The sequence below is a fragment of the Rattus norvegicus genome, chromosome 18, assembly GCF_021556685.1.
Source record: "Rattus norvegicus strain SHRSP/BbbUtx chromosome 18, alternate assembly SHRSP_T2T, whole genome shotgun sequence".
Lineage (NCBI taxonomy): Eukaryota > Metazoa > Chordata > Mammalia > Rodentia > Muridae > Rattus > Rattus norvegicus.
In genome coordinates, this window is record NC_141551.1 from 61210467 (window position 1) to 61233102 (window position 22636).

At 46.6% G+C, this 22636-nt stretch overlaps 1 protein-coding gene across 20 annotated transcripts in view; it reads left to right on the forward strand.

Annotated features, from left to right (window-relative positions):
* Zfp532 (zinc finger protein 532) overlaps positions 1-22636 on the forward strand; it is a 107575-nt gene that overhangs the window by 73014 nt on the left and 11925 nt on the right. For 6 of the 20 annotated variants that reach the window (XR_015642273.1, XR_015642277.1, XR_015642279.1 and 3 more), the window contains 2 exon segments: positions 1626-1788; positions 6439-6720. Coding sequence is in view for 6 of the 14 variants with exons in the window: in NM_001437503.1 (NP_001424432.1) it covers positions 1626-1788; positions 6439-6720 (445 nt within the window). In the remaining 8 variants the exon portion in view is untranslated. 20 annotated transcript variants of the gene reach the window in all.

The window sequence follows — 22636 nt, forward strand, 5'->3', positions numbered from 1 at the left end:
GTCTTCTATGTGATGATTTGTTTCATTGAACATTGAGGCTCTTCACGTTAAGCGATTCTAAACAGTAAGGAAGTGATCCTCCTTGGATACCTGTTGCTATGACAGTGAAGTATCACAGGACCAGTGCTGGGCTGTGTTGGGAATGCGTGGCAGGAATGAGCTGGATTTCCCTTTTCCGTCTATATTGAAGGTGCAAAGTGACTGTGCTTTGGCAAGACCTTAGAAAAACCTGTGGTCTTCTGGTTTACACCTCAGAGTCTTCTGTGAGAAAAGAGAGTTAAAACTATAATTGTAAAAGAAATTATTTATACCACGACCACCACCACCATCATCAACAAAGAGGCTTTCTGTTTAGCCCTGACCATGGTGATATTTCCTGTACACTAGGCTGACCTTGAACTCACAGCCACTCTTGAACTCACAGCCACTCTCCTGCTCCATCTTCCATGTGTTGGATATGGGCATACACCACCATGCTGGGCTGAGTTGCAGGTTTGTGACAGCACTGCTCGGGAGGGTTTGAAGCTGTGTGAGGGGAATCACAAGAACACACTGGAGAAACCCGGATGGGCTGTGGGCCTCCTTTCTCTAACGCTGCTGCTCACGGACTCCCCTGCTGCTCTCTTCAGCCAGTCAGTTACCCTTCTTTGCTCAGCTTCTCCTGGACTCCTGGTGCCTCTTCCACACCTCTTCAAAGGAGCCATGTTTCATAGCCCCACCCCCACCACCCAGGACCAGGATAGTTGGGAACAGTAAGGAAGGGTGCTGTGTCCCAGTGGCACACAAGGGGTGCCACACACACCCCAGTCCCTGTACCAGAGCTTCGAGCTTCGGGAGAGACCTGATTGGGTAGAGGAGACTTGTTTAGAAGATTCCAAACTGCTAAGTATTAATTTAAGAAGGTGGATTGGGATGGTGCAGTAGGCATGGAAAGAGTGTCTACTATGCGGGTACTGTAGACCATTCTTAAGAAGCATTGGGCTTTCTTGTGGTGTGCGTGGTTTTATCTCAGTAGTTGTGCACTAGTGTTAACGTTGGTATAGAAAGGATGACATTTAAGTGGAAAATTGCTAATTTTAAATGTAAACTCAGAACAGGCTATGCAAGTATTAGAGTTCGGGTATCTTTAGTTCATTTATCAAATTATGTTTCTAGTTAGGGTACCACCATTGAGGTGTATTGCTTTGTTTGACGTCACCAAAAAAAAAATCCACATTCTTTTTTGGGTTGGGATGCCACTGCTCAGTTGTATTGCCCTTTTCAATCGAGAGAGAGAGAGAGAGAGAGAGAGAGAGAGAGAGAGAGAGAGAGAGAGATTGATTGATTGATTCTGATGTTTCTAGCTGTACTGGAAGGTTTTGTACAAACATGCCCATTGTGTCATGGTTAAAATTCCTAAGCAGACGTTCCTGATAGTGTCTTAGAACCGAAGACTTTCCTGTGATTGAGTTGATCGAGTGAGTGAGCAATGTCAGTTGTCTTGAAAAGCTTGCATCACAGCTAAAATGTTCTCGTTTGTCTCTTCTCAATGGCTTCTACCGCCTGAGTTCCTTAGATGCTAAGCAGTAGCTTTGACGTGAGACGAGGCTGACTGACCGTATTTCGCTGCGCTTCTTCTGTTCTAGAATAATCTATAAGTGTTCCATGTGCGACACTGTGTTCACCCTGCAAACCTTGCTGTATCGCCACTTTGACCAGCACATTGACAACCAGAAGGTGTCTGTTTTCAAGTGTCCAGACTGTTCTCTTTTATATGCCCAGAAGCAACTTATGATGGACCATATCAAGGTGTGTGTGCGCGTCTCTCCTCCCGTCTAAGCGAACCGCAGATTCATGCATGGTCGGAGGCCCTGGCCGAAATGCAGATTTCCGTAGAGCATGCTGCTTCTAGGGAAAGAGGTGGACACTGGCCCATTGCCACATGCTGTCTTCATGTTCAGTTGCCTTTGGGGTACTCTTTACCCAGGGGTCTCGCTCCCAAAGACTGCTGAAAAGAACAGGTGTGCATGCTCTGGTTTAAAAGAATAATAAAGTTATCAGGGCTCTCTGTATGTACATGAAACTGATGACTGTGAATTTTTCTTTTAAAAATAATGTTTAGTTTTGTTTTAATTATGTGTACATGTCTGTGTGTGGGTATGTGCATGCGGGTCAAATGTCCTCGGACGCAGAGGTCAGACTCTTCTGGAGCTGGAACGGGCTGTCTCCTGGAGCTGTTGTAAACTGTCGCATGGGTGTTGGGAAGTGAAAGTGCGATGTGTGCCCTCAGCTGCCGAAGTATCTCTTTAGCGTTTGTACTTGTCTGTTTTGAGAACTCTGTCATACTGGATCAGGAAATAGGAGTTTTGATGAGTTATGCTAATTTATATAAATATTGGTACATTCAGAAAAATTGGTTTTCCCCCTTGAAATTATATATAAGCATTTAACGTTTTATTGTATTTGATGCCCTTTAGTCTTTCCGGTTTTTTTCCCTCCCTATAAAAATAGCATATAGTTCAGGTATGATGATGTATACTTTAAATTGGAGGCAGAGGCAGGAAGAGCTCTGTGAGTTGAAGGCCAGCCTGGTATACGATGTGGCAAGTTCTAGGCCAGCCAGGGCTGCATAGTTACACCTTATCTCTTTTTACTTTTGTATTATGGGATTGAGTTTTTGCCTGTGTGATGTATGTGCACTGTATCCAAGCCTGGTGCCCTCTGAGGTCAGAAGAGAGCATCTGTTCCCCTGTAACTGGACTGACGGATGGTTGTAGGTCACCATGTGGGTGCTAGGAACCAAACTTTCTTAAGTGTTCTTCTTCCCCACCGAGTTGATGGTAGAACATTAGGGTCGATTGGGGGTTGAACCTGCGGTAGTGTTTAGTGTAAAGGCTTTGTTTGATTCTCTTGTCTTGACCCCCTCAAGAGGCACTGAGCTCCACTCCCCGCCCCACAGGCGCATCTGTAATTATAGCTTGCATTTCTTGAGGCAGGGTCTGACTGTGACAGGTTAGGTCGCCTGCTATGTGAGCCACAATGGCCTTGATTTTCTGGAAATGTCCCTGCTTCTGTTCCTAAGGGATGGGCTTAAAGGCTGGTGCCATGCCCTTCGGTTCTGGCCGCTTACCTTTCCTGTGAAAGGAGGCCGGCAGGGAGGGGAGTTGCTTCTCTCAGGACATCTGAGATTTGGCTTCTGGCAGTTAATCTTGGCATCAGGAAGTAGTAGATGGGCGGGCAGGGTTGGGTCTCCTGTAATAGTGAACATGGATGAATGAGGTGGAGGAAGGAGGGCTGACCCTGTGGTAGTAGGAGGGCTGGACTAGTTTCAGTTACCTGAACTGGCCTATGTGGTAAGAAGACAATGGGGCTGCTTTTATTTTAAGTGCATCCTATTGTCCTAAACTCCTGTTATTATACTTGGTAGGCAAGAATAAATACAATGTTCTAGAGGCACAGTCATGTTTAAAGTGATGCCTCTCTTGTTCCATAGTTAGCTTGCCTGACGCCTGTTATGTCCTGTGATGTAGCCATGAAGCAGAACTGGAATGGGGGAATGTTTAGGTGGTCTCGGCCTCCCTCTCTCTCTCTCTCTCTCTCGCTCTCTCGCTCTCTCGCTCTCTCTCCAGTGTCTCTCCCTTGCTCCTATTCCCACATTCAGTCTGTCTGTCTCTCAGTCTGTCTGTCTCTTTCCGTCCCCTTTCTCTTTTGTTCTTTCTCACACTCATTCTCCCTCCCTCCCTCCTTCCCTCTGTCTTTCTCCCTTGCTCTCTTCTGTTCTTAAATTCATTCTGTCTCTCAGTCTCTCTCAGTCAGTCTGTCTGTCTCTGTCTGTTGTTCCCCCCCCCCCGCCGCCCCGTCAGATGGCCCATCTTTACCTGATTCACATTATGTCTTCCAGAATCCATGTTTATCTATTTGTAGGTCCTTATACTCCATGCTGACGTTCACATCCAGGCAAACCTTTAATTTATGGTCATCCGATTTAGCTGTTACAGAGCTAAGGGAAGCCAGTTCCGTGAGAACTGAGGTGTATCACTGTTATGCATTAGACGATTCTAGGGTCAGATGTGGGCCTTGCATGTGCTAGGCCTGTTTGTGTTCCGTTCAGTAAAAGGACAGTTGATTTTAGCCTTGCTTTTACCCACAGTAGAATAAACACATAGTCAGAGGCTGCATTTAGCACATGCCCCAGTGCCTGCTTGTCTTGGCAGGACCCCCACTTCTTTTCTGTAATTTCTGTACTAGGGTTATTTTGTGTCCCTGCCCCCTTTACGTAGAAGCTTATGGAAAGTTTAAGGATTAAGACTTTGTCCCTTGCATTTTAAATACTAAGAAAAGTTAAAAGTCAGGGGCTGGAGAGGAAGTGCAGTTATTAAAATGGAGGGATGACACCTGGTGTCTACATGGACACATGTCAACCTTGCACGTACATATTACGCATGCATGCATAATTGCACACACATACACACAGGTTAGCTGTGTACCGAGGCACAAAGTAGGTACCTTTTATACACACAGAAATCTGGCATGTACATGGAAAGTAAGCAGGTATGACTGTAAGGAAATTAATTGTCTGCCCTGTTTCCCCCTGGACAGGTGTTGCTCTCAACCCCAAGGGTAAGCCAATTGATTCTTGTGTATATGGAGATCTTGTCCTTTCCTGGTGAGAATACCATACAACTCACCTTTCTTCCTGGGAAGAACAGTGTGGAAGAAGGCCAGCCACTAGTGCTGGTATTGTTCAGAAAGCAATGGGGGTGGGGGAGTGATGTCATCCTTGACAACTCAGAGGGAACCAAGCTTTCATAAGCTAATCTCTGTGACTCTAGGACCCAGGTGTCAGAGATAAGCTGTGTCTCAAGGCACAGACTTGCCGTCCAGTACAGAGCCAACAAAAATCAAAGCGAGCCAGTCTGTAGAATCAACTGCATCTATTGGGTCTGATGGTACTGGCCCAAACCTCAGCTACTGGGGTCATAAGTTCTAAGCTTGCCTGAGCTACAGAGTGAGTACAAGGCCAGCCTCAGCAACCTGATAAGACTGTCCCAAAATAGAAAGTGGGAAGTCACATATGTCAGTGGAGTGCTTGCCTGGAATGCATGCAGCCCTACCCTCAAGGCTGAGGATGGAAAGAGCCAAAGGTGGTCTTATACTCATCCTACCCACGTTCAGAACCCCGTAGGCTCAGGATGACTGTTCATTGGCTGTTGTAATGCTGAGAAACAACTACTCGACTTTAAAAGGCTTTTTGAGTACCTACTGGGTACACTCAGAGGCCATGCACTCCTAGGAAAGGGGGGTTGCGAGGTGAGAGTTACCCCCAGGCCCTGACAGTACTTGTACCCAAAGGTCCCAAGGATCTCAAGATATGGAAAGCAGCATGTGTTGCTGGGCCATGGGCCTTGAATACTTCCTCACAGTAGCCTACTTAAACAGTTCTGCAAGTGGGAAGGAGATGCTCTCTCCAGAGATGGCCTGCCACACAGGGAGGGGAGAGCCAGTATGTTTCGGGACAAGGTCCTGTCTTCAGAGAGTGTTAAATGGTACCGATGTACCTACCGATGGATAAGCCTTTGCAAAGGATTTGGGATTACGGTCAGTGGGATGGCTCAGTGGTTAAGGCACCTGATGATCTGTTTGATGTCTAGGACCATCCTGGATTGTGGAACGAGATACTCAGCTCCTGGTAGATCCCTGTTCTCCACACGCATGCACCATGACATGTGTGCATCCACACACATAAACACATGTACCCAAACTAAGTAAATGTTAAGAGATGGAGCTAACACACAGAGCTTAGGGAGGTCATTATAGTTACCTCTTACTAGGCCTCTTCCTGGGGCTCGTGAGACCTCTCTGGGTAGAGGCACCTGCCGCCATCCTAATGGCCTGGGTCTCGTCCCTAGGGCCTTCATGGCAGGAGGAGGGAACCGACTCGTGCAAGTCACCCTCTGAACTCCATACTGTGCCATGACATTTGACCCCTCCACAGGTTAAAAACGTTAATGTCCCTTTTTTTGAGACAGAGTCTTACTATATCACCCCAGCTTGCATAGAACTTGCTACAAAGACCATAGACCATAGACCAGTAGACCAGACTGGCCTCAGATTCACAGCCATCCCCCTGCCTCTACCTCCTCAACAGTGGATTTAAAGGTGTTCACTGCTGTGCACAGCTCCACTGGTTTTAATTCATCTTGATTTATTTAAATTTTTTGTGTCAAGAGGGTCCCCATGTAGCCCAGGCTGGCTAGGAACTTGCTGCGTGGGGCTCTCTCTGCCTCTGTCTCCTGAGTGCCAGAGTTACAGGTATGCAACGCCGTGTCTGACTTCTCCTTTATGTTTCTAAAAAAAAATGTATATTTTCAGCTTAGGAAATAGTTCTCTGAATGATTGTCAAATTCTGTTGAAACGGTGTGATTTGTGATAGGCGTTTCTTTTCTTTTTGCTATGCAGTCTATGCATGGAACATTGAAAAGTATTGAAGGGCCTCCAAACTTGGGTATAAACTTGCCTTTGAGCAGTAAGCCTGCAACTCAGAATTCAGCAAACCACAGCAGAGAGGATGCCAAGTCCATGAATGGGAAAGAGAAATTGGAAAAGAAGTCTCCATCTCCTGCAAAGAAATCCACAGAATCTAAGAAGATGGCCAGTCTCGGGTGGACGTGTTGGGAGTGTGACCGTCTGTTCACACAGAGGGATGTGTATCTGTCTCACATGAGGAAGGAGCATGGGAAGGTCAGTGAGAGTGACATCCATGCTCCGCACCAGGAGGGGACACCGGTGGGTGCTGGTGACCCTCTGCCATTCAGTCTCTCAGTTGTTAGGATTAGTGTGACCTCGATGTCTGTGTGCCTCACTTGGCCTCATCTGTGGAATGGACATTCCCACACCCTCCCCGTCCTACCTGCCTTCCCTTGTACAGTGGATAGCAGTGGTAACTTGTCGATGATGTCTGTTGATGGCTGACAGTGCTACAGACAAGGCCAAGGTGGGAACCGAGTGCTTCGTTTAGCTGTGACCAGCAGGGAACATAGGTGCAGAGGCAGAGTAATGCTGAATGCCGCCAGCCTGGTCCTGCCTCTGCCCTCTGGGTAACCAGGCGCCGTTGCACACCAGGCTGCGCTAGAAGGAGTGAAGCCTATTGGGCAGGTGGGTCCGCAGAACTTTGGTCTGGCAGGGGGTGCTGGGGAGAATCAGCCTCCCCCGAGATTGCTTTCAGTGAAACAGCTCTCTCTTACCAGAGCCCTTCAACAAGGGCTGTATAAACCATGGGGAGTGGGTAGGGGTTTTGAGGGGGGTGAGTGCATATTATCAGCTGGTGCCAAGGTGCTGGGAATGCTTCATTTGCATGAGGAGGAATTAGAGGTGTTTGCTGGACATGTCCTCAGGAAGAGAGGAGGTTACTGGGTGGTGTGAATATGTGCTCCCTGTGCATGCAGTATGCACAGGGGACTTAGGAGGGCTCAGGTCCTCTGGAACTGAGGCACAGCTGGTGGTGAGGCCTGGGTGCCGGGGATTGAACCCAGGTCCTATCAGAGCGCCCAGCGTTGTAACTACTGCACCATCTCTTTAGTCCTTGCCTTCTCTTTTTAAAATAACGAACAGACATTTTCTAACTGGTAAGAATTTTTTAAAACCACCTAAAAGGGCCAGTGAGATGGTTCAGCAGGCGGAAGCACTTGCTGCTGTGTCTCGTGACCTGGGTTCAATCCCCAGTACCCACATAGTAGAAGGAGAGAGCAGACAAGTTGCCTTGGATTGTGACACTCATGGGCATGCCATATGGACACATGCATGTGCACATACACGTAGAATGAATAAATGTAAAAAAAAAAACCCTTCACTTGCTATTAGACTTAAAATACGAAGAATTACTTTTTATGTTACCTATTACTGCCTTTGGATACTATATTAGGCTGTGTTCATATTTTCTGATTGTGTGGGGTCCAGAAAGCATCCATGGCAGGAGTCCCTGAGTTTTTATTTTGAATGTGCTAATGGATGTGTGTTTTGTATATGTCAGTGGGTACGTCGGTGCCCTGGCTCTGATGTAGAGGTCAGAGGACAGCCTTACTTATGTGTAGGTGTTCTCCTTCTGCCTTGCTGGAGACAGAGTCTCTCTGTCACTGCCGCATACACTGAGCCAGCTGGCCCGTGTTTCCAGAAGATCGCCTGTCTCTGCCAGTGCCCTAGCTCACTGTGGGAATGCTGGGATATGCGCTCCTAGGAGGAACTGCGTCTGGGTTCTGGGGGAGCCGTGCACGGGTTCTGGGGTTCCAGACTCAGGTCTCGGTGCTTTCTTAGCAAGTGCTTTACCCACTGCGCTATCTCCTGAGCCTCAGGTTCAAGTCTTTAGATAAAAATATGTTCTAGGTACTTTTATTTTATTTTAAAAAGTTATTTTTACTGTGTTTTGTTCTTGATATTTTGACTGCGTGTGTGTGTCTGTATGGGTGTGCTGGATCCCCTGCAACATGAGTTAAAGGTGGTTGTGAGCTACCATGTGGTTGCTGGGAATTGAACCCAGGCCCTCTAGAAGAGCAGTCAGTGCTCTTAACGGCTGAGCTATCTCTCCAGCCCCTGTACTTTTATTTTTATATCACATCATAAGGAATATTGCTTGTCTCACTTTTGATGATACTAAAATTGATTTGTGGGTTCAAAGGCATATTACGTTAAAAGAAAACTACCATCATCTTATTGCTTTAACCTTTATCTTGCTTTGTCCTTGGGAAACTATGTAAAGCTGTGCAGGGACGATTAGCAACTGGTTTATCCTGGACCTGGAGGAAGTCATTATATGGAGTAGTAGTCACATTTATTAATCAACCTCACTTATTTATACTGTTTATTTGAGCCACTCATAAAGCTAATGTGTTCCCTTTTGACCACTGCAATGCTGTAAGTTCTTTATCTGTCACAGGGATCCCACATTATCCTTTAGAGAAAATAAGAGTTCCTTGTGGGCTTCATGTAGGCAGCTATGAGTTCTTGTAATTATTCTCCTTGGCAGCAAGAACCCCCCCCGCCCCCCCCCCCCCGAATGTTTTCTAAAGGACAGATCTGACCTTGTCTCATCCTTTCCTAAGACACTGTGCTCATCTCTCTTGAGAGAGCTGAGACTTGGTGCCTTCCTGGGTCTGTTCCCCAGGCAGCCCTGCAGTTGTGTCTTTGTAAGTTGCATCTGGGCAAGGGATGTCCTTTCAGTGTTCCAAACACTGCCCATTTGCTTCTGGGGTTCTTCTGGTCTAGCAGTGTGAGAGACCACACCTCTCTGGTGGCTCAGCTAGGATGGCACCTCATCTAGAAATTCTTTCTCAGTCCCCTAATAACCAAATGATTTCTTTTTCTTGAATGTTTTAGTAGCAGCCATTACTTGTTTCTTCCGTTAAATGTTCTCTCTCCGTTGTGTCTGTGGGCGCTCTGGTTTGCGTTTCATGGTGGACTGAAAATAGTTCTTGCATTAATGAGTGTGAGTGAGGTCTGCTTTGGAAGCCATCTTGCCCTTTTAGACCTGATTTTCCCTCTGAGTTACCCATGTTATCGTGACCTCCAAGAATCCTGTATTGTAGGATTGTGTTGTGTGTGAGGTGGCAGGCACTCCTCAGTCCTTAGGCTGAGTTGAGCTGAGGCTCTGAAATACTCTGTTCTTATATGGAAACGGACAGTTTGGAAAGGTGTCAGGAGAGCACCGTTGTCATCACTGCCCTGCCAGAAGCACCCAGGTTTGCTAGATTACCTGTTGGAATACCACTGTGCATTGAAAGAACCTGTCAGTGAGAAGGTATACTTGACTCCAGGACTACAGTTAGGACTGGAAAGTAATATATGCATGTGTGGGATAAGTTGTCAGTAACCTGGCGGCTCTGCCAGCCACAGTGTGGTCACTGCTTGGGTGTTATTGCTGCTGGGATGGTTATTTTCACATGGTTTTGGGAAAAGATCTAAGTTAGGGGTATCCTCAACTGGTATAAATGAAGATGTTTATGTCACAATAATCTACTACTCTGTGTGTGTGTGTGTGTGTGTGTGTGTGTGTGTGTGTGTGTGTGTGTGTGTGTGTGTGTGTAGGGGTATGTCTAGGCACCCAGATTCTGTGACTTGTGTGTGAATTTCAGAGGACAAACAACTTTGTAGAATGAGTCTTTATACCTTTACTTGGGGTTTTACTTTTCTATTGCTGTGATAAAATACTCTGACAAAACCAACTTAAGAGAATAAGGGTATATTTTGCCCCACCATGGAATAAGGGTATATCCTGCCCCATTGTTGAATAGAGGTATTTCCTAGCCCCATCATGGCAAGTAAGTCAGGAGGAGTCTGAAGCAGCTGGTCACGTGATACCATACTTAAGCAGAGGGTGATGAATGCTCACTTCTGTTCAGCTTCTTTTCTTCACTTACACAGTCCAGGGTCCTAGGGAGGGAATGATGCCACCCACAGTGGACAGTCTTTCCACCTTAGGAATGTAATGAAGATCATCTTCCTTAGGCATGCCCAGAGGGCCATCTCCCTGGTCTAGAGTCTTTTAAGTTGACAACTAACTCTATTACACTTGGGGTCTGAGTATTGAACTCAGGCAGTCAGGCTTGCATAGTAAATATCTTTACTCACTGAACCACTTTGTTGTCCAGATAGTATATATTAGAAGTTTAATTAAAAACTTGTAAACATATTGAATTACTATTTTATTCATTAAAAAATCTTTAAAATATTTTACTTTAAAAAGTATTTTAAAAGGCTAAACAGTTAAAAAGAAGAGTGTCACAGGAATGCCTCAGGTAGACAACCAGTAAAAAGGCGGATCATTTGGTGATGTTGGTGTAACTATTCAGGGTGGCTAGATTTAACATACCTTGGTGATGAGTCTTTAAAAGTTTTGTTATTATTATGTCTTGGGAGGTTATTTTTGCCACAGCAAGTCTGGGGGTCTCAGGGAGTCTCTGAAGTCACTGATTGAAGTAGTTCTCTTTGCCCAGCGCTTCGTGCAGCGCTTGTGGCTTTTGTGTTAGCCACAAGCACAGAGCTGGGGAACAGGTTTGAACATTAAATGGTTTTCCAACCAAAGCCTTTTATCTTTGGGGTCTCTGTACTCTTTGCCATAAAATTAGCTGATCAGTGTCATTTACCTGAAGAACTCCAAGCTTGCGTCCTTCCTCAGTTTCAGGTATGTTGTACTCCTGATGTTCTCTTTCGGTTACTCTGTGGGATGGATCCTTCTAGGAACCTCAAATTAATATCTACTAAATGAGATTATATCTGAAGTTATTCTTATAGGTCAACCATTCTATAGTTATAAGAGCTAATGCTACATAACACAGAAAGTAAATTATCTATATTTGTTCAAATCTTTATGATTAAAGGGTAATCCATGATAATCATTTTCTCATTGATTATTTGGTAATACCCCCGACAAAGGAACTATTGCTAACTTGTTGATATGAAGAGTCTGAAGCAGAGGGGCAGGTATGGATCAGGAAACCCATGCCATGTGGATATGATCCTCTTCTTTTTAACTTGGGAGTAGCCTGGAAGACTTGGGCTGCCACATGCCAGCCATGTGGCTTTGTAAAACAGTGACCGCCTGGCTCCAGGTTACACAGTCTGGAGAATAAAAGCGGCACTGGTCACCACACAGACTCTTTTGAAATAGATAACATGACATGTTTTATTGAATGAACAATTAAATTACATTTTATTTGTTTTGTGTCATGCTGTGGCATCCATGGAGAGGCCAGAAGGCACCTTGGAGGCGTCGGCTGTCTCCTTCTACCATGCAGGTTCCAGGGATTGAACTGTGGCCGTTAGGATTAATAGCAGGTGCCTGTACCCACTGAACCATCCTGCTAAGCCTAGAATTGCTGCCCTCTCCCTGAAGCAGGCTCCTGCTCTGTGTCCCAGCTCTGTGTCCTGGGAGGATAGGTGTGCACCATCACACCAGCTTCAGATTTTTAAAGATTACACAAAAGAATCTTTCTATGATAAATATTTTTCCCACCCTTTATTATCTCTGGTAGCTGGCATTGCCCTTGTTGTCCCTTGGATAGCCAAGGATGATCTTGAGCTCCTGATCCTTCTGCGCTAACTTCCGGGCATGCATGCCCATGTTAGTTTATGTACTGAGGACGGGACTCAGGCTTAGTACCGAGCTAAGTTACATCTCTAGCCCTCCACTCTGCTTCATCCATATTTCATAAATTATAACATTTAAAATCTTTCATTTTGAAGTGATTTTAGACTTCTCTTTGCTCATTACCTGTCTTGGCCACTGTTAACGGTTTTGTGATTAGAGACTAGGACAGAAACTTACTTGGGACATACATCAACATTGATGAAGGACAGTTACCATATTCTAGGTGTTCTGCAAACATCCCCTTTCTCATCCTGTACCTAGTCTAGGCCTTAAGTTTGTTTTCAGTTGCTTGGTCTTCTAGCTCTCCTCTGTGAGACCGTTTGCACTGCCTTCGTGGTCACTGGTTTAATATGATATTCTACAACTTGGGCTTGTCTGGTGTGTCCCTTGTGACTTGTGACTTCGTTTTGGTAGGGATGTCACGGAACTGATATTGTCCTCAGTGCATCCTATTAGGAGGTGACCTGGTGGCTCTGTGACTCACTCCTGGGTTTGTCAACTCTAAACCCTTGGTTGATGTGGTGACTGTCAGGTGTCTTCATTGTAAATTGCTATTTTCTCATTATAATTAATAAGTGCTTTGTGGAGAGATAATTTAAGATTATGCTAATAGGCTGTTTCTCTTCATTATCGTACCTTTGCTGTGTCTGTCTGCCTGATTCATGTTGGCTACAGTGGGCATGGGAGGTCGGCCCTGTGGGGCTTTGCTCTGCCACTGTTTTTCATTGACTCATGCAGATTCTCTAGTAAGAATAAACTCAGTTTGTATCAAGGGGGGGGGGGGCTTATGCCTAATTTTTTTTTTTTTTTTGGTTCTTTTTTTCGGAGCTGGGGACCGAACCCAGGGCCTTGCGCTTGGGCTTATGCCTAGTTATTTTCCTCCCCAGTGGTTCTACGTGTTGTGGGTATCAGGAACTCTGGTCAGCTCCTGTGTCTTTTGGACAAGCTTATTCCAGAATGACCCCTTTGCGGTGCAAACAACAACCAGGGTCTCAATAAAAAACATTTCTTTTCACACTTGATCTAATGTGTGGAGGAAAATAACTTCTGGATGGAGCCACTGTGTCAGCAGGAGAGCTGAGGAAAAGCAGCGAGTCTAGCACAGGGCTCCTTCCTCTTAGAACCCCCTTACGTGCTCCCCAGGTCGGCAAGCTGGTCCCCACAGGAGTGGAGCACATGCCGTGTGGCCGATATTAAAGCTTCCAGGTGATTCCAGTGGACAGCCAGGGTCTAAACACCTGAGGTTGTCCATGCAGCATCCCTTGGCCCTACCTCCTTGCTTACCGTGGCTCTGGGAACCTTTGCTGACTTTCGTTCAGGGAAGGTTGTTCCCAAGCTCCTTACTTCACAAAACCCTACCTGCATTCCTTCCTGATGATAAAGGGGAGACCCAAGCACATAGAAGTAGGAGTGGTCTGAGGGAGGCTAATGCATGATTATAGGTGACCCCAGGATGTCTTAATGTTGTTCCCTAAAGGTGGAAACCCCAGTTTAGGTAAAGCTAAAGATGTTCTCATCAAATTCTATTTTTGTGTGTATGTGCATGTATGTGTATATAGGTCTGCATGTGTATGTGTGGAAGTCAGAGGACAGCTTGTGGGAGTCTGTTTTCTCTTACACCCGTATGTTGCCCAGGGCCTGAACTTAGGGTCAGGGCAAGTGCCTTTACCTATGAAGTCATCTGTCGAATGCCAAAGATGTCAGCCCTTGCTTTTTCTGCAAGGTGTGGATGGTCCGCAGTACCTGCCATTTCTCAGTCTTCTGTGGATAGACATTCAGATGCAGCTGCAGTGGGGGGATGGTAGGCAGGGCACCGGGGCCTGAGCAGAGCTGAGGCAGCACGTGCTGTCTTGTACCTTTGAAAATAATGCTTGTAGGTTTTCCAGCTTACGGCAGCCATGCCCAGACCTACCGTGATCCTTTGCGAGCTTCACGCTTGCACTTGTGTGTACACACAGACACACAGACACACACACACACACACACACACACACACACACACACACACTTTTTAAAAGCCATCTATCCAACATGGTCTCACTCACGTTTGTAAAGGGGAGGGGACAGGGCATAGTTTCTTCTCCCAAGCTTTCTTAAGTCTGTGGATTAAATATCATATTTTCCTTTGTCTATTGCCTTTAACCAGTGATGCCGCCTTTAATGATGACCATTCGCTACAAAAAGAAAAATATCATCTGGCTTGCACATTTCCCCCCCAGATGGTTTCATTTTCTTTCTTTAGCGGGTGTAGTTTATACTGCTGGCATGAGACCTGGGTTACTTTAATGTGTAAATGTGCGACAAAAATAGTTTCATCTTTTCTTTTTCTCATCTTAATCTTTCAATTCCGAGGATGTGGACTTTCTGCCAAAATTGTATCACCTTGACAACAGATTAAGAATTCAGTTTTTCTTGTTCCTTGATTTAGAATTTGTGATTACTCGGTGGTTAGGGGAAATGCATTTAAACCTGGGTTCGGAATGTGGCCCTGGTGGCAGAGTATGCATCCTGCATCACCCCCCCCCCCCCCCCCCCCCCGCCAGGGCCCCAGCTCAGAAGAGGCCCCAGCTCTGTCCCTGCTTCTGTGCAACAGCGGCTTCTTGCTGGGCTTTGTGTCCCTTCAGATTTAAGTAGATGGTTAAAGGACACACAAATTGGCTTGTACACTAATGCTTTGCGCTAGAAATGTGTCCCGTGTAATGCTGGTTTTATGAAAATTCATTCATTTTGGCTACAGACCTTGATATTTTATCAATATATTTCATTATAATTTTACGTAGAATATTTTTCAGTTATATGCAGTTTTGTGGTTAATATGTTTATAAGAATTGTTACAACTTACATTAGTGTATTCCATAGAAGTCCTCACTTGTTGTTTTAAGGGTATAAATGGCTTGCAGAGATGATTGACAAGTTCTAGTTTAAAGAGTACAAAATACACCCATAGCTATTGCTCTGGATAACTTGTGACTCAGTTGAAGGTGGGAATAGGACTATGACAACATTTACTCTAGCTTGGGACTTGTCACTAGGCTGCCGTTGCAGAGAGAGAGCAGAGTGTGGGGAAAGCTGAGAACATGCTCCTGCAGCAGAGAGGAGTCTCACTGAGGTGGGTTTCGGGCAGCTGCTCCAAAGGCACTGCGTGGCTGACTGCACCAGTGGCTGAAGGGCCGGGTGCGTCTTAGTGGTGGGTTTTATTCAGTGATGTTGAGTAGCCGTGGATCAGTCAACAAAGACACCTGTTCTGTCTGGTTTGTAAAGCCCTTCCCCTGCTTTTGAAGCTTTTAAAGTTAGGATAAGAAGGCACATGCCTCGTTCAGGCATTTCCTGTTGTTCGTCCTTTTCCCTCTCCTGTTTGCCTAACCTCCTTTGCAGAGCCTGGTCCACAGCTGCAACGCCTCAACCTTGTCCTCAGTGAGGCTCCTCAGCAGCAGCTCTCTGCCACTGGCCACCTGTTAGTTACTGGCCTCTCTCCTCCGCCCATTCTTTCCTCTCCCTTCTACTCCCTTACCTCAGAGGCTTCTCCTCTGCTCCCACAGCTACCTTGTAAGAGTGTCATGACCTGCACTGCACACCCTCACATAGACTGAAGTCTGGGTCTAGCTCTTTTTTTTTTTTTTTTTTTAGATTTATTTATTTATTATATATAAGTACACTGTAGCTCTGTTCAGACACACCAGAAGAGGGCATCAGATCCCATTACAGATGGTTGTGAGCCACCATGTGGTTGCTGGGAATTGAACTCAGGACCTCTGGAAGAGCAGTCAATCTGACTCTAACCACTGAGCCATCTCTCCAGCCCCTAGCTTGTTTTTTTTTTTAATATAACAATTTCCTGTTCTATTAGTTTGGCTGCAAACTAATTTCATTTTTCCTTTACAGATGAATAAGATCCTGTGCGTGCATGCGTGCGTGTTTGTGTGTGTGTGTGTGTGTGTGCGTGTGTGTACGTGCGTGTGCGTGTGTGCATGCACCGCATGTTCTTTATCTACTCATCTGTGGTGGGCACCTAGGCTGTTTCCATCTCGGGAGTAAGCATGGATGTGTTAGGATCCCTGTGGTCGGACTTTCTGTCCTTGGGGTATATGCCCACGGGTGTCTAACTCGGTAGGCCATAACCGTATCATTAGCTCTTGTGTAGTTGTCTGCAGTGTGAGCCCGCGTGTGGACTACAGTCACTCACCTGTTTATATTCCCACACTTGCCAGCATTGGTTACTGTTCTGGGCGTCCTCTAGCTGTTACTTCAGACTTTCCTAGTCACTTCCTTGAGGTGCTGGCAGGTTATGCCATTACTGGTGCGCGCATGTCTTTATAGCACATGTCTGCTTTGGGAGTGACTTTCCCCTGCTCTCAGCTGGGGCCCAAGGCTTTTCTGGGGTTGTTTGCAGTTTCGGGAAATAGCACAGTAGGGTGTCAGTTAACCGGGAACTCTCCTGTAGGCTCACACCCTGGTTTAGAATGGCCATAAGGATTTGGATGTTGTGTGCGTTGTGGTTATCCTGGGATGGTTTTGAGTCATTTCTGAGGAAAGCAGCTCTTCCTACAAAAGTCTAAGAATGTAGAGACGCGTGCCAGGCAGCCCCAGCCTGGCAGCGGAGTTCCTGCCAGCAGGCCCTCTGGCCTTGCCACCCGTGATTGTTCTCTCTGCTGGTGACGTCATAGGTGTGGGGGTAATGCTGGGACACTAGCGCAGGATCTGGGTGCGAGCTCCGCACTGGTCTGTGATAGTTCATGCTCACATCCCCCCTCTTGCTTACCTGCTCCTTCTTTCCACAGGTAGTGGGGTAGGTCAGTTGGTGGTTGAGAGAGAAGCTCTGAGGGTAAGCAGCTTTTCATCCCCAGAGCTTGAAAAACTCGCCCAACAGGAAGGCGGGTTGGGAACATGGCTTCAGCTTTGGGATCCAATAGTAAGTGTAAGACTCTGAAGTGCTGCAGGTGGAACCCAGGGTCTTGAGTTATTTTGGGATTATCAGCCAAACTCTAGGAAGCCCCAGCTTGCCCTATGCTATACTGTGATTCTAAGCCAAGTGAAGGATTCAGAAAGGGTCTGTGCGCCAAGGTATAGCTCAGCGGTGGAGCAGTTGCCTGGCCTGCGCAGAGCTCTGGGTTCAATCACTAGAGCGTCCCTTCCCCATCCCCAAGAGAGTGCAGTTCTTAGTTACCTTTACCCAAGAGTAAAGAGAGCGAGACCAGGAAATTGAAAGGAAATTAAATGAAAAGCCCTGTTTCTGTTTCTAAAACCTACTGGTTACTCTGAGGCATAGAAAAGCAAAATTAAATAAATTGCTCAAGAAAGTTATTTGAAAGCGTGACACAGAGAGGCAGTGGATCCCACTCTGCTTCTTGTTTGTAGCCAGAAGAGCTGTGTGTCAGACAGAGGACTTAGCGTTGGGCTGAACTGTGTCTGGTCAGATGCCTGCTGGAGCCATGAGAGAGCCGTCTCCTGCAAACTCGTGTGAGTTTCTTGCAAACCAGGTTGAGCAAAGGTAGATCTACAGTTCTTGATGTCCATTTGTATGTCCTAAAGAGAAGGACACAGCTTTCTTAGCAGATTAGGACTCCCTTCCCATGACTCAGGTGGAGGTTTTGTTTTTTTTTTTTTTTTTTTAAAGATTTATTTATTTATTATATATAAGTACACTGTAGCTGTCTTCAGACACACCAGAAGAGGGCATCGGATCTCTTTACAGATGGTTGTGAGCCACCATGTGGTTGCTGGGAATTGAACTCATGACCTCTGGAAGAGCAGTCGGGTGCTCTTAACCGCTGAGCCATCTCTCCAGCCCCAGGTGGAGGTTTTTATCCAAGTTCATTGCATGGATTATTGAGTACGAAAGCCCCAGATCCAAGGTGTGCAGTCCAGTCACAACACAGAGCAGGAAGACAGACATGGGAGTCCTAGTTGTCAAGTCAGGACGCGTGTTTTAAACGCCTTAGGTGCTGGATGCCCAGAGCTGGAGTAGTTGGGGGTGAGGGGAGGGTCCCCAGTAGGGTCCCCAAAAGAACTGGTCCCCTGTGGGTGGAACCGAGTATAGCAGCCTCTTCGCATCCATTGGAATTGGTTCTGGGACAGATGCTCCAGGCCCCTAGGAAGTGTGATGCTGTTGCCGGGTGCTTGGCACGCCTCGCCCGTGAGTTTCAAATGGCCTCAGGATGTCTGAGAAGCGCCCACACACTGAAATATCATACGAATGGGTGCTCTGCTAATAGCTGCTATACTACTGCTTAGGAATGGTGACAAGAAAACGTGTCTGCACTTGTCCAGTAGGGGCAGCCATTGTTTTCGTTGTTGCTGTTTTGTTTTGGTTTTTACAAATCTTCAATCCTGTGCTTGATTGGATCAGAGCAGTAGAACCTCCTGATGGGGAGCCACAGCTAAAGAGCCCCTCATAAAATGCCTTGGCAGATCCCAGAATGCTCTCTGGCCACCCGGCAGCTGCCAGAACAATTCTATAGGTCCTGGCGCTTCTGCATGTGTGAGGCTTTGCTTAGGCCAGGTGTGTGGACCTTGCCTTCTGTTGCATCAGTGACATAGGACTGCTGCCACATACCCTTGTCTCTGTCACCATTGCTGCTGTAGTTCCTTCCCCAGGAACGTGCTCTGAGCTCATTCATCATGGCCACCAGCAGGTTCTCCATTTTACTGTGTGACCTGCTGTGGCCTGGGGGGCCTGTGCTCCCTTGATAGATCACAGTGTCCTGAAGAGCCCCTGTGGGTTAGCATGGGCACTCTGTAGATGTGGAAGGGAGCAGTCCAGATGTATGGCTAGCTCTCAGTTCCCCGTGCGAAGCTGGTGAAGCTGACTTAGACTCTCAGTTTGGCCAAAGTCTGTTACTGTGACTATCATCTGATCTGCACGTTGAACTTCATCTTCCCGCTGGGCAGACCGAGACTTTGACCAGCAGAGCTGGCTGAAAGAGCCCGAATGTTACTGTGTGGGCTCACCCGCCCGGCAGAACCAGACGACCCTTAGGAGGGCCCAGCTTTAGGGACCAAGTAGCATCTTTGCACACGAGGTACAAAACCACCCATGGCACTCCGAAGAGTGCGCCCTTTGCGGCATGAGAACAGTCACTGGGATGTTTCGACACAGTGAGTAAGATGTTTACAGACATCCAGACTCGCCTGCTGCGTCGCCTACAGGGCTGATGGAGGAGCAGACTTTCCTGTTTATTTCTAGCACTCTCTGGAGGTGGAGGATGTCTGGATTCTGGTGCCCAGACAGGCATCCTGCCGTGGGTCAACGTACCAGGCTGTACTTTCTGGTGTAAGGACAATTCTTATTAAAAACACCACCCACAGGCAGGCACTGAGTCCATCTCCCAGGCACAGACGGCCATTTGTTTTTGGTCTTGTCTCCAGTTTCCTGGTGGCTTCCCAGAGCTTGGGTTTTGTTGTCTGGATTCTGTGTCCCGTGCTGGGCTTGTTATATAGCAAGGCTTTGACTCTGCCAGACGCATCTACACCATTTCCCCTGCTACCCAAACCTCACTCCCTGCCCGGGCCCCAGGCACCTTCCCGGTCCCTGAGATCCTGAATGGCAGCAGGCCCGACAGAGTGTAGGTCAAGGGGAGTCCACTCCTGAGGGGTGTGTGAGTAAGGAGACCCTGACATAGCAGAGAAGGGACTTGTTTAGGGTTTGTAAGACGGGAAGCCCTTCTGTATCAGCCACTGTTCAGTAGGGGAAGATAACAGGGAGCCTAGATATGTATTGATGCCTGAGACTTCCTGGAATTAAGTCCTCCTCTCAGCGCAACTGTCTGGTACTGCCCTGAGCTCGGATGCTGTGGGCCTGCCTGCTCCAGCGCTTTCTGCTCTGCGCTTGGCCTTTAGTTAGTGTGCATTGTCAACATTCTGCATTGCAATTTTACAGTTGTACAGTGACACCAACAGACTGTGTGTGTGTGTGTGTGTATGTGTTTATGTGTGTTTGTGTGTTTGTGTGTGTATGTATGCCTGTATGTGTTTTTGTGTTTGTGAGTGTGTGTGTTTGTGGGTATATGTGTTTATGTATGTGTGTTTGTGAGTGTGTGTGTGTCTATGTCTGTGTGTGTATGCATGTATGTGTTTTTGTGTCTGTGTGTGTCTGTGTGTATATGTGTTTGTGTATGTGTGTGTTTGTGAGTGTGTGTTTGTGTGTATATGTGTATGTGAGTGTGTGTATGTGTGTTTGTGAGTGTGTGTGTGGTGTGTGTGTGTAGTGTAGTTCTAGGTTCTTTGCAGCCCCTTTCAAAGCTGCCACTTCTATAATCTAGATCTTTTTCAAAGATATACTTAGCTGGGAGCCAGTTTAGAATGTATTACATGAAACCGTAAAAAGCATCCCCTTGTGTTGTAAGTCACAACCTGGGTTACTTAAACTCTCGTTTCTGCTGGCCCCTTACATGTAGTACCTCGATGCACTAGCCCCCTGTGGGTTTGCTTCTGCAGGATATTCTCTGTTGCTGATTGACAGTGGTCTAAGGCAAGAAAACTCCTTTCATGTTCTTACCATCTGTGGAGACCCACCCCAGCACTCATACCTCAGTGCTGCACTCAGGTGACTGCAGAGCTGAGCGGTCACAGCGGGCAAAAGCCTATGTGCACAGCCAAGAAGACCCGACTGGCCTGCAGTCACAGTTCACACTGTCCAGAGGTTTCTCCAGAACCGCTCAGTTTCAGCATGCAGAAACCTGGGTAATGTGATTAATTTTAACACTCTGTGTATATTTCTCAAAGCTTCTCTGTGTGGGCAGATCATGCTGCATGCACGAAACATACTATCTTGGTCTGTTCTTGGAAATGATGGAATTGGAACAGAAAGATGACATCAGTTCCCAAGGTGTTAAGGTCTCCCCATAAGGGTTTAAGGTATATGGCCACCCTCTAAATGTTCGTTGTTTGTGGAAAGAGTCCTCTGCCCAGTGAGCAAGGGTGCCTGGGGTCAGTGGGCTTACTTTCTACCTTTTGCTAACTGTAATTGGAGTTAACAGGTAGCAGGACCCAACAAGAAAAAGATGTTAAGACCCACACAATATTAGTTTTCACATATCCAGATGTCACCCTTAGCAACACTTGTGACGCTTGCTCTCATAGGTGCCCCCAATCAATTTCAAGTGGACTTAAAAATGAACTATTAAGGTACCAGTTATGTAAATCTCAGTGCCTATCTTATAGAAAACCTTTTTGTTTTATAGAAAACATAATCTTTAGGAAATACGAGATTTTAGACTTGAATAAAGTACTAGCTGGGTTTTCAGTATGTACAATAAGCTTGAGTGTCCCTTATCCAAAATGTTGAAGACCAGAGCATGTTTCACACTTAGGATTTTTATTTTGTTCTGTTTTTAATTTTGGAGTATTTACACTGACTTTGTTGGTTGATTTTCATATTGGGGATGCTCAGTCTTTTTCTTTCCCTTTATAGAACATATGCAGGCCACTCGCATGTCATGGGAGTGTGTGACTTGGAAGCATTTTCCTTACGTGTGTACCTGTACCACTTCTGTTTAGTAAACATTTACCACACTGCAGAGTACCTGCTATGAATGGAACAAGTCAGGAAAACAAACCTGTCTGTAGAAGGCAGACATCTTGGAGGAATCACAGACAGAATGAAAGGAAATGATCACTGAGGGCTACTTTGAATATCAGATTCCAGCTAGGAGTTTGCTTGTAGAGTCCCTGTGAGCACAGTGGATGGCACTGGTCTGATGTTAATGGGGACAGGCCTAACAATTAAAACCCCTGATGATTCTTAGAGATCGATTCAACTTGTGTCTCAGTGCAAGGAAGCAGATGTGAAGGGTGCACACAGGTCGTGGGCAGGGTTAGGAAACTCCAGGGTGGGTGTCCCAGAGCATCTCTGAAGGATGTGTGTGAGGAACTTGAATGTAAATCAAGCAGCTTTGAGAGCATGTGGGTGTGGCTTAGACTGACCAGGCTGTGGAAGTCAGTAAGGAATGCTTGGGCACAGTGTGCCTGACAGTGTGTGGGGGGAGAGTAGGACCGGGAGGGGAAAGACCTAAGGCTTTGCTCTTGAAAGCTGCTGAGCGTGGCTCATAGGATTCAGAGAGAGGAGAGCCCAGTTGTGCATACCCAGTGGTCTGCCCCTTAGCTGTGCAGTAGCTAGAGGAGAGGAGAGACCTGGAAGACCCTATAGCTGAGAGGTGATTGCTATTAATCTAGAAAGGTTTAGAATGGGCCTCTGGGAACCTGTAAAGGAAGAGGGTGTCACTGCCTCCAGTAGCCGAGATGAAGCTTGGATTTTGTCCCTCTGTTCCAAGGGTGATGGTGTCCATGTCTCCAGCCCCACGGCAGAGTGTTGAAGGACCTTACAATCTTACCTACTCTCTTTTGCATCTTCCACTTTTCTTAGGCATTTGCAAAATCATAAAGCAGGCTATGGTATCTCTTACCATAAGGGCAGAACAAAAATCCTAACTTCTTGGCTATTTTACCCTCCTATCTCTGCCTTGATCAGAGCTTAGACCCTGCTTTGTAGGCTGGCCTTGAACTCACAGATCTACCTGCCTC